This window comes from Phyllostomus discolor, chromosome 11, assembly GCF_004126475.2.
Source record: "Phyllostomus discolor isolate MPI-MPIP mPhyDis1 chromosome 11, mPhyDis1.pri.v3, whole genome shotgun sequence".
Taxonomy (NCBI): domain Eukaryota; kingdom Metazoa; phylum Chordata; class Mammalia; order Chiroptera; family Phyllostomidae; genus Phyllostomus; species Phyllostomus discolor.
Genome location: NC_040913.2, coordinates 20,174,729 through 20,193,257, shown reverse-complemented (window position 1 = coordinate 20,193,257; position 18,529 = coordinate 20,174,729). Strand labels below are relative to the sequence as shown.

Here is an 18,529-nt window from a genome sequence, read left to right as displayed (position 1 = left end):
CTCACCTCTAACCAAATTACCCCATCTCCAAGGCCAAAGCACATGATACAGGTCAATCAAAATATCATACCCAAGACTTTCTGCTGGAACCAGTAGGAAAGACTGTCTCTTAGTTAAAAAGGATGAAGTTGGAGCTGCTAGCAGCCCCCACACACAAAGAGCTACAATAAACCAACACAAAGAGAAAGCAGAAGCAAGAGATGAAGACGTAGATTTAATGAATTATTTAATCCCTGGATCCAGCTGTGTCTCAAGACAGAGCCACCAAGAAGATTCCATCCCTTATCCTTTTGGGGTGTGTTTGTTTGTTTACTACTTTAAAGTTGATTTCTCCCTGTTACAATAGCAAGAACACTAACCAGAAAGAGCAGGAAACAATTGTCTCTACAACTTAAATATGATACACAGGCCAAGCTAAGTTATTGCTTCTTTAACTACAAATGGAGGTGTTCAAAAAGCATAGTTATGATTCCTATCTTCTTCATGTCTAGGCTTCTTAATACTGTTCAAAAGGAAAGAAAGAGACTCTTATAGAAAGTGGAATCTGGACCTTGAAAATGTTTACAAAAAAACTAGATGGTTTTATAGCAAGGATTTTTATACTAGATGGAAAATGAGATCCTTGATCACAGAGGTCCCACCTAATTAAAATCTTCTATATTGTATTTATTTTCCTTTGCCCAGCCACCCATAGTCAAAAGAGCCTCGGAACAACACAGATGCACCATGAGCTCCCTAATTCGTCACACATGCATATGCATATGATAAACCCAAATTCAAGTCCCCACTCACAGGCCAAAATTTTAGTGTTTGTACTATAGTACAGTAAGTAGTTAGAGTGAAAAAGAAAGAAATGTTTATTTTCCCCCCAAATCAAAGATAAAACATAATAATTTTCAGGATCTAGATATTAACTTATAGGCTACTGGTAAAAATATGAAACTAAACAGTATAATTAAATAATAAAGGGCTTTTAAAAAATTACTTTACCACAGAGAAGTGAAATGGTTTGCTAATTACAAGGGGGGACCCAAAAAACTCAGAATTTATTAACAAAAATATTTATTCTTACATGTTTAAACTTCAGTTACCTTCAAAGTACTCTCCTCTCCATTTGATGCAATATAACTATTGAGATGTTTTTCCACTGCTCAAAAATAGCTTTTGAACTCATCGACTCTGATGCCTTTTAGTGCTTCTGTGTTTTTTGTTTCACCTCTTTCACATTAGCAAAATGTTTCCCTTTGAGGACTTTTTTCATCCAAGGAAACAAAAAACAGTCTCTCAGGGCAAGATCAGGTGATCAGGGAGGATGGGACACAGGGCCATGCTGTTTTTGGTCTAAAACTGCTGAACACTCAGCATAGTGTATACTCATAAATCACCCATCATGAAATGGGCAAACACATTGAAAAAGTCTTCCAAAAAAAATTCGCTGAAGCTAAATACAGCTTCTCACAACAACGCCAGCTGGTACATTAATAAAATGGGTCCCCAGAACACTCACCTAGCCAGGGAAACCTGTACTACAAGGGGCCTACTCTCCAGAAGACAATTCCTTTTTTTTAGGAGGGGCACCCCTTCATACACTTATACTCACACCTTGTTAATCTTGGTATTTTAATTCAAATCACTATATGAAAAAGTCCTTATTCCCATAAACTGCCAACAGTTTACCTTGCTTCTTGTCTTGACTTTTGATTTGCTCTTCTGTTTTCTTTTCAACTTCTTCTTATTTAAAATTTTCTTATTCCTAAAAATGTAAAAAACATGAAAAAATTATGAAAGTCCACTTAGGACATACAAAGCTACTAAAAATAGGCAGGTCTAAAGTAGACACTTGAATATTTATCCTACAAACTTTCCTTCTACGAAACAGTATACTCTATACATACATATACTACCATATAATGTAGCTACTGGGATGAGATAAAACAATACTGGATATCTGAGAAATACACATGAAATGATTAAAAATTTGAAATCCACAAATACTTTTATAAATTAAAAGAATTTTAAAGGCATCAAATCGGGGGTTTTAAACTTTATTCAACAATGGGATGCTAATAAATATCAACTATGTTCCCCTCCCAGAAAAATCTGCTCTTTGTAGTAGGGAGGGCTGCAGGGCAGAAAGGCTCATGATTCTATTTTCACTGAATGACCGTAAGAAAACTCCAACTCATACACTGCTTACATCAGCAGCTGGTTTTTCATTACCTTACAACCCTATCACCAAGTTATTCTTTAAGGAAAAGGAAACCTCTAAAAAACTTTGAGAAAAAAATGTGGCAAATAATGAGAATTAAAGTAAAAGAAACAAGAGTCACAGAAAACATTTTATTTTAATTCCATTTTTTTTATGTCTACCATGTTGAGGTACACACTTCTAGGTACTAAAGATACAACATAAAAAAGACAGTTCTTGCCTCAAGGAGTTCAGAGACTTGGATGAAAAGCAAGAGAGTGTTACTGCGATAGTGAAGACAAAAGGTGAAGAGGAGGAGTAGCAGTAGGAGGAGGAGAAGGGGGGAGAGAAAGAGAAAGAGGAGGAGAAGGAAGAGCTTCTACGTGCTGCAGCAGTGAAGTCCATAACACTTGGTAACCAATGTAGTGGAAGCTGTAGTAAGGCTAATTCACTTCATGGTAACGGTGTCACTCAGAAAAATAGGAAAGTCAAGGGAAGAATTAGTTTGCTAAGGGAAAAATGGTTTGATTTTCAAAATGTTTTATTCAACAAGATAGATGTGAACAAGCATATGAAAATTTTCCCTGACACTTCCTTCAGTTTTATTCCCTAAATGAAAATAACCACAAAATCTTGTTAAGTATTGAATATATCTCATAAATAGTCCTTCAATTTGTCTATACCATCTCTATTGCTGCTACGCCAATAATCTAAGTCACCATCATTTCCTGCCTGGACTATTGCAACAGCTTCATATCTCATTTCTTATACTTGCCCTGCTTTAATCCATTCTTCACATACAAAACCCAAGTCAATGCTTAAAACACAGATCTGAGTAGGCAATTCTTCCACTTAAAACTTAGTTAATACCTCCTCAGTTCTCTAAGAATAGAGTTTAAAGGCACTGACATGGTTTATCAAGTCCTCTCCCAAGATCTGACCTTTCCGCCTGTCTCTCCTGCCTCATTTTTCAGCCATCTCCAACTTGTTCATCACACTCCAGCCACAACCTTTTCAATTGTGTCAATCTGCTAAGCTCCTCAGAGGCTTTACAAAGGTTATCCCTCTACTGGAATTCTCTCCCACATCTCCTGCTAAATACTATTCATCCTTGAGGTCCCAGTATCTATGTCCCTTACTCAGGAATGTCCTAGACTGGATTAGTTCCCTACTATACACTCTCACGGCATTTCATACTTGCATTTCATTGTGTAATCTACAACTGTAATTATATGTAGGATTATCTGTTTAACGCATCGCTCCCTCAACAAGATGTATGCAAGAGTGCAGAAGCTGTGTCTCTCTTGTTTACTGCTCTATCTAGCCTCTTTGCCCAGAAAAATACCTGGAACTCAGTATCAGTACTATTTTGAGGGAAAGAGAAGTAGGATGAAAGGGAAAGAAAGGGTAGAAAAGAAGGAAGTTCAGAGCTACAGCCATAAGCCTTACTCAAAGAGTAAAATAGGCAGGGAACCAAGGACACCCTTGTGACACCAAATACTTAAGGATACCTAGCCAGAAATGTCCATTAGGTATCCATGGAGGTATCCATGGAATTATTTTATGCAGATTTTGGTGCAAAGAAGGTCATGGAAACCATGTACATGGATGAGGTTTCCCATTATAGCAAGCCAGAAAAATAGAGAGAGTGATCAATAGCTACCAAATGCTACACATGAACAGATATGCCTGCTTACATAATCTTATTCAACTATGAGCAATGACGAAGGCCTATATCAACGCCATACTTTCAGCATCTGCATCAGTGTCTGACATATCATGGATGTTCAAGAAATGTCAGATGAATAAACAAGTTAATGAAAATGTATCTCATACATGGCTTAGGAAACTAGCCTCCCTTTATACTAAAGTTTTTGTGATTAAAATCAGTTATTTGAGCAAGAGGAGTATGTAATTGTAAAAAGGTCATAATTCTATAAAGTTACTCTTCTATACAATTTATAAAAATGTCAAGAGTCACTCAAAATGAAACTTGAGAGAAACAGAATACTAGTATATAAATCGAAATTAAGATGTATTTCCTGAAAACTAGTTATCATGAACTTAAATTTTCACTAATATACACCAATATTTTTGTCTGCTTTGTTTAATGGACTTCTTGAAAGTTCAGATGACTTAATACGTATTCCTAAAATACTTATTTCTATCCATTCAACATTTAATACATTCTAACAATTTAAACAAATCTGAACCTACTAATACCTGAACATAAACCGGCTGAAGAATCAGCTTTCCCCAAAGCATCATAAATTGACTTTACTGTGTCTTTGTTAATTTGGATTGTTTTAGAAGTAGAGGGTTGTCCAAAAGAGCCAGTAATAAATTTAAAATTATATGAAAATTCATATTCAACATTACAAAACACAAATGCTACATGTTAGTATAACATTCCATTATATGACTACATTTGAGAACTAAGCTTAAATAAACTTTTGATAATATCTGAGGATAGATAGATAAAAGGAAAGAAAAACTCTAGAAACCAGTCTTACATATCCACAATTCACCTTGAAATTCTTGGTGATTTTGCACTTGAAATCTCCTGTATCAAAAAGAAGCTTAATGAAGAATGTGTGGAATTCATCCTATAAGATTTTTAGTGTTTTCACAAAAAGAACCCATGCCCATGAGATTTGAAAGAACTGTGGGTAGTAATGAAAGATAAAGGTTATTAGTGTGCCTTAATTATTTATTTTAAAATATTTACTTTAAAGATTCCAAAGAAATAGTCTTAATAGCAACCACTGTTTAAGGAAAACCAAACACTTCTGTAATATAAGAACAAATAAATTTGGCAAGTTGTTCCATGATAATAGTTCATTAGCTCCTCTATCAAGATTATTACTGAGTGTGTTTCTAACAAAACCAAAATTAGTCATGATTTAATTTAAAAACCTCTCTCACCCTGAATCCGTTTCTTCATCTGTAAAATAACAAGATTAAGGAGATTATCTCTGAGGTTCCTTTTAACTCTAAAATGCTAGGATTTTAATAAATTCAAAGAACTTTAGGAATAAGAGGGTTTCAATCTTCTGTTTAATGTCCCTTAGTTATGAACAATGAAAAATTTCTGAGTCTATGGTCTAAGGCAGGAAAAGGCTCTTTTTTTTTTCCTTCTGTAAAGGACCAGATAGCAAATATTTCATGCTTTGTGGACCATAAAATCTCTGTTGCAACTAGTCAAACACCACAGCATAAAAGCAGCCACAGACAACACATGAACAAATAAGCACAGCTGCGTTGCAATAAAACTTTATTTCTGGACATGAGAATTTGAATTTCACAAAATTTAATGACATTTTCTTCTTTTTATTTTTTTTAACATTTTAAAACATAAAAACCATTCTTAGCTCACAGACCACACAAAAACAGGAATTGTGCTGATTTGGTCTGTAGACTAGTTTGTTGACTCCTAGTCTCAAGTGTATTTTGATAAACAGGCTCATATCAGAAAGAAAAAATATTTAAGTAATATTATACAATACAGATAAAACTATTCAAAACATCACTATGCTTATACAAATAAGCACTCTAAAATTATCTGCTTTTTCTTTTTGCAAAGATTAACTCCTCACTTCCACTTCCCTAAAGAAAGATACCAGACAGAAGCAAGCCACTGTTCTTTCTTCAAAACCTAGACTAACATAAGAAGCTGTGGAAGCAATTAAGGACTAGATGAACTAAAAGTCGAGATATGGAAAAGCACTTCCAAGAGTGAGCCCAGACTATTATCGGCATACTCTTCCAAAAGGACATCTGCAGAGTTTGGGTACAAGTGAGAATGAAGCCTGGCTTAAACAGACATACTCTATAAAAGAGAGAAACCAGAAACTACTGGCGTTTTAGACTACTGCATGAGTTAGAATGACAAACAGGAAATCTAGAAAAACCCCAAATATGCAGCCAGTTTTCCCAATGGCAGATCTGCTTAGTGATGGGGCAGTGAACAAGGACAAGGAGTCTAGGCCAAGAGGTCAGAGTCAATTTCCCAGTCTCCCAGTGTCTAGAAGACACAATCCCAGTAGAGGGAGAATCAACTCAACCCTTGAATGGACTGAAGTAATCAACACAGATATTACCCTATTTGTGTAACACAGCAAAGAACAAACCTCTCTAGAAAAAAATAACTGTTCTTTTACACAAAATGTCAGGTCCACAGAAGACAACCAAAGAAGCAAAATAATATGATAGATAATCAAGAGGAAACCAGACAACTGGACAGACTCAAGATAAACCAGATACTGAAGTTAGGACGCAAGGACTTGAAATCGATGCAAGGATTTAAAAAATAAAACAAAACAATGCAATTTTCAACAGAATCTTATTTTTAAAAAAGCCAAGTAGATTTTCTTAAAAAGTAAATATCTCAAATTAAGAACTTGTCAGATGATTTTCAGAGCACAGGAGACTCAAGGAACACAGGATTCAAGGACTTGCTGACAGGCCAAGAGAAAAATACCTAAAACTCAAGCACAGAGAAAAGAATGGATGAACAAAACAGAGTATGGGATATGGGACACAGCCACATGGTCTCAGATTTATATAACTGGAATCTGAGACAAAGAGAGGGAAAAAAAGAATGGAACAAAAGCACTATGTGAAGAGATAATTCATGACAATTTTACAAAAATAAGGAAAGAAATCAACTGAGAGAGTCAAGAAACTCAGGGAAATATCAAGCAGAAAAATGCACACCTCAGCACACCAAATTCTAGGCACAAACTGCTGAATCAAAGGATAAAGAAAAAAAATCTTAAGAGCATCCTGAGATAAAAACATGCACTCAAAAGAACAATAAGATTGACTGCTTCCATTTTTTGTGTTACAAAGTGCAAGGGAGTGGGGAAGTGGCAACCTAGCAACTGGAATTACATGTCTATCAAAAACACCTTTAAAAATAAAGACCAAAATAGAGATATTTTTGGACACACAAAAGTTGATATAATTCATTATCAATATACCAACATATAAGAAATACAGAAGGAAGGTCTTCCTTTAATAATTGTTATGATGAAAGAAGGAGACGTGACTTTGGGTTGTAAACACAAAATATACCGTACAAATAATCTAATATTATAGAATTGCAAACTTGAAAACTATATAATTTTATTAAGCAATGTCACCTCTATAAAATCAATTAAAAATAAAACGTAAAAAATGTAAAATAATAATTGTTATTTCAAAATATCAAATAAGAGGACACAGAATAAAATGTAAAAGGACTAGAGAAGATGCCATATTTTACCATGTATAGTGGACACTTTTTTGCCTAAATTTTTAAGGGAAAAATAATGATGCACATTATACATGAGTATAATGATTAAACACCATGGGCATACTAATCCAGTGTATAATGTGCACAAAACCATAGGTGCACATCATACTCGGCAAAATATGATGTATCCTGAACACACTCACCAGCCTCCCCCAAGTACTAATATTTGACAAAGTAGTTTTTAAGGCTAGAAGTAGTATTACAGATAAGCAGAGCATTTCATAATGCTAAAAGGGTCAAATCAAAGGAAAACATAACAACCCTGACTTTAATGACCTAATAACACCACAGCTTCAAAATATATGAAGCAAAATTGAGGGAATAAGAGAAAAAAACATTAACAAAAGAGCAGATTTTAACATATCTCTTCTGACAGAACAAGAGGAGGAAGAAACAGCATGGATACAGAAAAATTTAAAATATAATTAATTTGACCTAATTGACACACATAGAAAAGCACAACCAACAACTAAAGAATGCACAATTTTTTTCTAATGCATGGTAGAATACTTTCCAAAACTGACAATATGTTGCAACACAAGGTCTCAACAAATTTACAAGGACTGTGATCACGAGAAAATTAAACTAGAAACCAACAGAAAGAAAATTAAGAAATGCCCTAATGTTTGGAAACCTGAAAACTAGAGTTCCAAATAAACTATGGGTGAAAGATTTATAACAGAAGGTTACAATGGAAAAACAGAAAATATTTTCACTTAAATGAAAATGAAATATACATCAAAATTTTTGGAATACCCCCCAAAGTACTGCTTAGGGGAAATATATAGCTTTTTGCAAATACATAAATGCATATACTGAAAAAAAAGTCTGAAAGTAAATTATCTAGGCTTACAACTTAAGAAGCTAGAAAGAAAACAGCAAACTAAATGGAAAGAATATCAAAAAAGGAAAATATAAAATAAGAGCAGTCATCAAGGAAAGCAAGAGCAAACATTTAATAGAGAAAATCAAAAAGCCAAAACTGGTTCTCTGAATTTTATTAATTTGACCCAAAGGCAAGGGAAGTAAAGGCAAAAAAACCAACAAAATAAAGAGACAACCAACCAAACAAGAGATGATATTTACAAATAACAGTTCCAACAAAGATTTAATATCTAAAATATATAATTCATAAAACTCAACACCAAAAAATAATTCAATTGAAAAATGGACAAAGGACCTGAACAGACACCTCTCCCAAGAAGACATACAAACAGCCAACAGATACATAAAAATATGTTCCACCTCACTAGCTATAGGGAAATGCAAGTTAAAAGTACATTGAGACACCACCTCACACCTGTCAGAATGGCTACTATGAACAAGACAAGTAATAACAAGTACGGGAAAGGTTGTAGAGAAAAGGGAACCCTCATTCACCGCTGGTGGGAATGTAGACTGGTGCAGCCACTATGGAAAACAGTCTGGTGATTCCTCAAAAAATTAAGAATAGAGTTATCATATGACCCAGCAATTTCTCTCCTGGGTATCTACCTCATAAAAAACTACACACATACACACATTTATTTGTAAAAAAAATATATCCCTATGTTCATTGCAGTAATATTCACGGTGGCTAAGACATGCAGACAACCAAAGTGTCCTTTGGTAGAGGATTAGATAAAGAGGATGTGGTATATATATGCACAATGCAATACATTCAGCCATAAGCAAAGACAAAATACCGCCATTTGCGAGATGGGCAGACTTTGAGAATATCATGCTAAGTGAAATAAATCAGTCAGAAAAAACTAAGAACCATATGATTTCACTCATATGTGGGATAAAAAACTGAAAATTGTGGACACAGACCACAGTGTGGCATTTGCCAGAGGAAAGGGGGTGAGGAAGGTGTGGGTGTGGGGGGACCTGATACATGGTGACGGAAGATGGTTTGACTTTGGGTGGTGGGCACACAGTGCAATCGGTATACAGGCTTTGTTTCACAGAAATGTACACTTAAAACCTATATGATCCTATTAACTAATGTCACCCCTAGTAAATGTACCAATTTTTAAAAAAAGGTTCTCTGAAAAGATTAGTAAATGCAATAAACTTATTATAAGATTGGCCAGGAAAAAATGAAACTGAAAATTACCCATCTGATAAATAAGAAGGGGGATGTCACTACAGATATGCCCAAAACTGAAATGTGTCCATCTTAAGATGGACAAATTCCTTGAAAAATATAACTTCCAAACACTAAACAAGGAAAAACACAATATTTAAAAAGACAAATCTGTTAAAGACACTGAATCCCTAATCAAAACCTTCCCACAAAGAAAATTCTAAGCTTAGATGGCTTTGTCAGTGAACTCCTCCAAACATGTAAGTAATTTGCTTTCTTTCAAACACCACTGATCTTAGACTAACTTTTCCTAAGAACATAAAAAGAAAAAAACATTTACCCAAATCCTTTTATAGGACTAGCATAGTTCTGAAACCAAAACCTAAAAAGGGTATTTTGAAATAAGGCAATTTCAAACCAATATCTCCCATGAACATAAAAGCAAAAATACTACACAGCCTCAAATTGGAAACAACCCAAATGTTCATCAACTGGTGAATGAATAAACAAAATGTGGTACATCCATTTAATGAAATATTAGTCAGCCACAAATAGGAATGAAGTAGACACATGCTATAATATGGATGAAGCTTAAAAACATTATGGTAAGTGAAAGAAAAGAAGGCCATGAAAGCTCACAAATTGTATGGTTCCAATTATATTAAATGTCCAGGTAGATAAATCCATAAAAACAAGAAGCTGATTAGTGGTTGCCAGGGGCTGATGGACAGGAGAAGGGAATAACTGTTAATCGGTATGGAATTTCTTTTCTTGGGTGAAGTAAAACGTCTGGTTGCACAACTTTGTGAATATACTAAAAACCAATGAGTTATATACTTTAAAAAGGTGTATTTTATATTTATGTGAACTATATTTCAATTTAAAAGATATGAGGAAAAAAAGCTATCAACCTAAAAATAATCTCAATGTCCAGAAGCATAAAAAGAAAAACAGGCAAAATGAAAAATCCAATTGATGCAATTCAACATAATACCAGAATAAGGGAAGTGTGATCATTTCAACAGGAGCAGTAAAAGTATTTTCTAAAATTCAACAGCTATTTGTGATGGCATGCCTCAGTAAGCCAGAAAAAGAAGGTATTTAATCTGATAAAGATTATCTACAAAAAACTCTATAGCTAATGTTTTACTTAATTATACTCAATGATGAAAAATTAAATACTTCCACTAAGTAGGGAGAAAAAAACACAAGGACATAGAACGCCTCTATTTAATACTGTACTGGAAGTTAGTAAGTCACAACTGGTTGAAAGGAGAAAGTAAAGCACTTTTATTTGTAAATAGCAACTATACAGAAAATGCAGAATAATCTACAAATAAGGCATTAAAGAGTGAATTGTCAGTTTGTTCATTAGATTCCACATATAAGTGAAATCATATGGTATTTGTCTTTCTCTGACTGACTCATGGACATGGGCTATAGTGTGGTGATTGCATAGAGGAGAAAAGTATAAGGGAGTTAAGTAGTAATGGAAAAACAATATAATTAAAAACAACAGACAGATGATTCACTTTACTGAAAACTTAGATTCTTATCAGTTAGCTGTAACACTTTCCCTAGTCCTTCCCCAAATGCCTACATACAAGTATCCAATAAATATCTTTTAGTACATAAAAAGAAAGTGAATTATCAATATCACTGGATACAACACCAATTTTTAAAAATCAGCTAATGTAAAAATCACTAAAAACAACCATGGTACATATACACAATGGAATACTACACAGCTGTAAAAAAAAAAAAAAAAAGAAGAAATTTTTACCCTTTGCAATAGCATAGATGAACCTGGAGAACATCATGCTAAGTGAAATTAGCCAGTCAGAGAAAGACAAGTACCATATAATGTCACTCATAGTGGAATCTAGTAAACAAACTGTACTAACAAGCAAAACAGAAACAGACTCATAGCTAGACAGCAGGCTGACCACTGCAGGAGAGGGGTGAATCGGGTTAAGGAGAAAGGACTCATGGACATGGACAACAGTGTGGTGACTGTGGGGGAAGAGAGGTATAAGGGAGATAAGTGATAACAGAAAAATGCAATTTATTATTTAAAAAAAGAAAAAAAGGAACTAAAAAATGGTTGCTGAATTTACCCATGTTTTTGGAGTAGGCTAATATGGAATGAAGCTTTAATATTTAGACTGAAAATGAATCTTAATATTTGACTCACCAAAAATTGTATATTAATAGATTCATAAATAACAATTAACACTTATGTCACATTTTATAGTTGAAAAAATGTTCTCCACAGCTACTGAATTCTTCGGCAAGTGAATGACATCCATTCCAGTTGACCAGAATACTGGGAACACACGCTATATGCAATGAATTTGTATGGGCTTGGTCTCATAAAAAAATAAATTAATAAAAAACACTGTAAGTAAACTGAAGCTTTTCTATTATAGAAGTCAGGCTTACTTCTGTGTAATTAATGATACTCTCATCACTGTGTTCAAATTAAGGAGGAATAGTCCTCTGATTACTAAGTAGAAAATGTTTATTTACTTAACCTAATTATAATTAATAACAAGAGATTTTAATACTGTAAATTGATCTAAAGGAAAGATGAAAACTGATTCCCTCTATGTGGCTTCGGTCTCTTTATCTTGGAAATCTTCACATGGGGTTGGGAGTAAGAACTATAAATAAAGCTACAGTTGCAGTAGGCAAAACAGCCTAAGAGAAATCGGAAAATAAAAGACAAAAACAGGGGGGAAGAGGGTGGGAGCAGAGAGTGAGGACAAAATCTCTGTTAAGAAATCTCTCTGTGAGAATCCCTGTTAAGAGTGAACAGAAAATCTCTGCTCAGTTATGACTTTAGACCATGCTTCATGCAGATTTATACTATAAGGTCAACATGGCTAAATAGGGGAGGAAAACTCAAGCCATGAAGCAACTCCATTTAATAAGAGCTAAAAAAATTTTATTTCTTATTATTAAGCTAAAGTAAAGTGTCTTCCTTGGTTTGGACTCCCTCAGAAGTAGACTAGATTCAAGGATTCAGGTCTAGGCACTCACTCTGCAAGATCCACTGAGAGGGGGGATCAGAAGTGATCTAGGGAAAGCAGCCAAGAAAGAGAATGGGTTATTAAGCTGGTTACCCTGAGATGGGCAACCAGAGCATCACCCTACTGGAGAACTCTGGTAGACGGTGTAGAACATGACTCAGTTATCCCACCTAAAGGATGAGAAAAATGAGGTATTTATCCATCACTGGCTGAGAGCCTTTCTGAAGGCATTAATTAACATTCTGGCATTTCTGGCTTGCCCTGCACAGAGGCCAACCATGTCTCTATGGCCAGTAAGAAAGGTCTCAGGCAGAAAGTCACAGATCTAGGCAGAGAGCCTGGAGATAAATGTTCAAGACATTTGGCTAGGACACTAAGAACATCCACTACAGTGTCTCCTATCCAAAAGACAAATTAATTCTTTGTCTCCTTCCTCTTTCCCTTTAAACATTAATTTCTAAATTCTCTTTTCCCTTCTCCATCTAACCTCAATTCATTTTCCCACTAAAATCTTACTTATCCCTACCTTCTGCAAAAGGTAGGAATGAGTAGGTTTTAGGTATCATGATCTCTTAAGCCAACTTCAAGAAAATGTCTCAGATTTCTGACCTACAGAAAAAGAGGCAGGTTGTAAGTAACAGTACATTCATGAGGAGCCTTTGAACATGCTGAACCTAATGTTATATTGGAACACAGCCATGCTCATCTGTTTATAGACTGTCTATGGTTGCTTTCAAGATGTAACAACAGAGTAGAGTAACTGCAACAGAGACCATACAGCTCACAAAGCCTAAAGTATTAGGATCCGGCCCTTTACAAAATACATTTGCTGACCCCTCACCCATATCAAGCAGTCTCATCTGTGTATAACTGGATTTCTAGGCTGGGTTTGAAAAAATATTTGAGGAAATAAAAGCCAAAATATGCCAAATTAAACAAAAGTTAACATTACACAGATGTAAGAAGTTCAAAGAACCAAGCATGGAATACACACACAAAAAATACTTAAGCACAATACAGACCAATTACTAAAAATCAAAGACAAAGAGGAAAATCTTAAAAGCATCCACAGAAGTAACTCTGGTTCCAGTGTGATGGCATCGACCCAAATACAGCCTATCTTTCCCACTGTTTACAACTGAAAACTGAACAAAAAATAAAAGAGGAAGGAAGGAAGGGAGGGAGGGAGGAAGGAAGGAAGGAAAGGAGGGAGGGAGGAAGGAGAGGAGGGAAGATTACTTGAAAACTCTGGAAAGGAAAAAAAAAAGCAGATTGAGGAGGGGAGTCAAACTTGGAAAAATGACCCACAGTTAGTGGGCTTCCAATTTTGGTTATTTTTTTCCTTTTTCTAACAGGTTTGCTTGAAGTCCAGGAAGCATTCACTTCATTAAAGCAACAATCCAGAAATTAAAACTCCAAAAGAAATCCTATTTTTTGGCCACAGATTTGGGGAAGTGGCTCCTGCCAGCTGAAGAAGGTGGAAGAAATCCTGGAAAGGAGAAAGGAATTCCCTAGTTCTATCTATAAACCAACACAAGTCTTAGGCTTACTGTGGAGCTATACAGGTATGGGACAGACCCATACAAACACAGCAAAGGCTCTGAGAATTGAACTGAGATCTGAATCACCACCCACAGAAAGCAAGACCAAATTCACCATCTGAATCTAAGTGGGTTGATAAAAGAGACAACAAAAATCAACATTCTCCAGAGAATTATGATATGCCCCAGAGTTTATAAAATGTACCATTCACAATGTCCAAGATCCAATTCAAAATTCTCCCAATGCAAAATTCAAGAAAAATGTGATCAATTTCAAGGAAAGAAACAACAGGTGCCAACCCTGAGATGATCCAAATGCTGTAATTATCCAACAATACCTTTAAAGCAACTACCACAAGAATGTTCCACCCAGGAAAGGCAAACACACTTGAATTGAATGAAAAAAAAGTTCTCAGAAGACAAAGAGAAATTATCTTAAAAATGAAACAAATGTAAATTTTGAAACTGAACAATATGTGTAACAAAACAATTTGTTGGATGGGCTCAATAAGAGAATGGGAATGACAGTGAAAGAGGGTCTGCAAACCTAAAAATGGATCAATAAAAATTATCCAATCTGAACAGCAAAGAGAAAAAATATAAACAAAAGGAAAAATGAACAGTCAGAGACTTGTGGAACAATCTCAAAAGTTTTATCATGTTATTGGAATCTTGAAAGGAAAAAAACCACCAGAGTAGAATATTTGAAGAAATAATGCAGAAAGCATCCCCAGTTTGGTGAAAGACAAATTTCCAGATTCAAGAAGCTGAGCATCTCCAGAGAGGATAAAACTCAAAACAAAATGACTTGACAGATCAAATCAAACTGCTAAAAACCAAAACCAAAATATTCTTGAAAGCAGACAGAGAAAGATAGAATACTATAGAAAGGGAAATATCAAATTACTAAAAGTTCCTCATCAGATATTATAACGGTGAAAAGATACTGGAACATCATTAAAACACTGAAAGGAAACAAGTGTCTACTGAGAATCCTATATCCACCTAAAATATACTTTAGGAATAAAAGCCAAATAAAGACATTCTTGGATGAAGAAAAACAGAGTTTGCTTCTGCAAGAACTGCTGAAGTAAGTACTTCAGGCTGAAAGGAAATGCAGCATCTTCAGAAATGAAGGAAGAACAACAGAAATAATAAACATATAAGTAAACATAAAACACTACTTTTTTCCTTTAAGTTCTGTAAAATATATATGACTGTTAACAAGAAAAACTGTAAGTGTACGCTGAGGTTTTCCAAGTATGCAGCCATAACACTTATGAAACCTGTAATATGAAGGGAGGATGGGCAGCAGACGGAAAGTAAAGGATCTACATATGATGATAAGGTTTCTCCATTTTCAATGATGCAGTACAATAGTAAATCTAAATAGACTGTGAAACGTTTTCAATATAAATAAATAAAAATCCTCAACATTAAAAAACAAAAAGATAAAGTCAAAAAGGCTTCATATATAAATATAAATTATGTAAATATAAATCCTTAGGGCATTAAAAAAAAAATAAAGCCGAAAAGGCCAACAGATATATTAAAATAGGATACTAAAATACAATCCAAAAGGCAAAAAAAGAGGAAGAAAGGAACAAAAAAAAAGAGGAAAAGAGAAGACAATTAAATAGTAAACCTAAAGCTAATGATATCAATAATTACATTAAGTATTAATAAACTCTCCAAATAAACTTTCTAAATAAAAAGCAAAGATTGGCAAAGTGGATTTTTTAAAAAAGCAGCAAAATCCTAACATGTTGCCCAAAGGATAGAAACTTTAAATATAAAAATGCCTATAGGTCAAAAGTAAAATGATGGAAAAATGTACCACACAAACAGTAAACATAAGAAGACTGGAGAGGCTACTTGGACATCAAGTAAAATAAGTTCATGACAACAAGTACTGTTGTAAAGACATGTGTCATAATGAAATTTTTAAAAATTCACCAGGAAGTTTTAACAATTTTAAATATACCTGTACCTATGAGCAAAGCCCCAAAATACATAAAGCAAAACTGACAAAATTAAAGGGACAAATATAAATGCACAGTTACAGTGAAATATTTTTACTACCCCTCTCTCCGCAACTGGCAGAACTAAATAAAAAACTAGTCCAGACATAAAAGATCCAAATAATACTTGTTATCAGCCAACTTTAATTATTGACATGCAACTCAACATGCAAAAGTGACAGAATACACATTGTTTTCAAGTGCACATGATACCATCAACCAAGGCAGATCATGTATACATCTGGAAGATAAAGCATATCTCAATAAATTTTAAAAAGATCAAAATCATACAAAATGTGCATTATAAGGTAATAACAATAATAAAAATAAGGGAACCCCAAATATCTGAAGGTTAAATAATTATAGTAAATACATGGAGCAGAGCTGAAATTATAAATAAACTTCAAAAATATTTTACACAGCCTTGGCTGGCCGTAGCTCAGTGGATTGAGCACAGGCCGCGAACCAAAGCAACGTAGGTTCGATTCCCAGTCAGGCCACAATTCCTGGGTTGCAGGCCATGACTCCCAGCAACCGCACATTGATGTTTCTCTCTCTCTCCTTCTCCCTCCCTTCCCTCTCTAAAAATAAATAAATAAAATCTTTAAAAAATATATTTTACACAGAACGGCAAAGAATACAGGGTGCTCAAAAGTAGGTTTAGAGTTGTATATATGGAAAACAATACAGCCCTGGCTGGTGTGGTTCAGTGGATGAAGTACCAACCTGCAAACCAAAAGGTTACTGGTTCAATTCCAAGTCAGGGCATATGCCTGGGCTGTAGGCCAGGTCCCCAGTTGGTGGTGTATGAGGGGCTACCAGCAGACATCTCTTTCATCGATGTTTCTCTCCCTCTCTTTCTCCCTCCCTTCCCCTCTCTCTAAAAATAGATAAATGAAATCTTTAAAAAATAAGATGCCAATACCTTTACAAAAAAATAATACAATAATTAATAAATAACAGTACAAGAATAAACTCTGCATCCCCCATACTCAACTGTAAACCTACTTTTGCCCCACCCTGTATAGAGAGCATCAAAATTCGTAGGATGCAACTACAGCAGTGCTTAGATGAAATTTCATAGCTGTAAATACTTGTTAGAAGCAATGAAAAATCTGTAATCAATGACAATAAGTTAAGATTCTAAGTTAAGAAACTAGAAAAAACTACAAAACTAACTCAAAGTAAAAGTAAACTGTAATGAAAGAAAGTCAGAAAGACAGGAGATCAATAATAGAAAATGTTGGTTCTTCAAACATATATAAAATTGACAAATTTCTAACTAGGTTGATCAAGGAAAAAAGAGAAAACTCCCCAACAAAAGGAATGAAAAAGAAATCAGCACCACAGATCCCGCAGACATTAAAGGATAAGAAAAGAATGTTATGAATGATTTTGTGCCAAAAATTTCAACAATTTAGATGAAATGGTAAAATGGTAAATCTCTCCCCTCCACCGAAAAAATACAGGTTACCAAAATTGACATGAGAAAGAACAAAAAAAATCTGAATATCTTTATATCTATTAAAGAAATGGAATTTGTCAAAAACTTCCCTAAACAGAAATTCCAGGACCAGATGGTATCCCTGGTGAATTCTAGCAAATATCAAGAAGAAATAAGAACAATCTCATGCAAACTTTTTTAAAATGCAGGAGAGGGGATCACTACCCAACTCATTTCATAAGATAAGGATAACTGTAATACTAAAACCTAACAAAGATATTACCAAAAACAAACAAAAATATTATAGGCCAATATACTTAATAAACATACACCCAAAAATTCCTAACAAAATATTAGCAAATCAAATTCAACAATGTATCACATACAAGAAGGTTTTATCCCAGGAATGTAAGGTTGACTTAATACTCAAAAATTAATTTTCTTTTTTTCCTCTTAATATATTATCATTTCAATAAATGCAGAAAAAGCATTTGGCAAAATTCAAAACACATTTATAATAAAAACTATCAGCAAGGTAGGAATAGTAAAAAACTTCCTCAAACTGGTAAAGGCCATCAAAACACCTGTAGCTAACATCATAATTAATACTGAAAGACTAATTTGTAATTGTTTCTGCTTCAGATTAGGAACAAGAAAGAAATTTTCACTACTTCTATTCAGCATTGTTATGAAAGTTCTTGTAATTAAAATAAAGGTGGGGGAATGTAGGGGTATCTGGAGATCAGAAAGAATGAAAATATGATTATACAGACATCCCAGAAAACCTACAAAACAACTATTAAAATTAATCCACAGCATTCACTATAGACTACCTATTACACTAGCATTCCCTTGTTTCAAATAAAGCTCCTCCAGAATTCTGGTTAGTCTCATTTCCCGGAGAAATTTTCCAGAGGAAGTGAAGCAAGACAAAATACA

At 34.4% G+C, this 18,529-nt stretch overlaps 1 protein-coding gene across 13 annotated transcripts in view; it reads right to left on the bottom strand.

Annotated features, from left to right (window-relative positions):
* The window catches only part of MYCBP2 (MYC binding protein 2), a 262,494-nt gene that overhangs the window by 229,386 nt on the left and 14,579 nt on the right, over positions 1-18,529 (bottom strand). For all 13 annotated transcript variants that reach the window (XM_036011264.1, XM_036011258.1, XM_036011257.1 and 10 more), the window contains exon 2: positions 1,678-1,753. In XM_036011264.1, the coding sequence (XP_035867157.1) occupies positions 1,678-1,753 (76 nt within the window). The remainder of the gene's footprint in view (positions 1-1,677; positions 1,754-18,529) is intronic.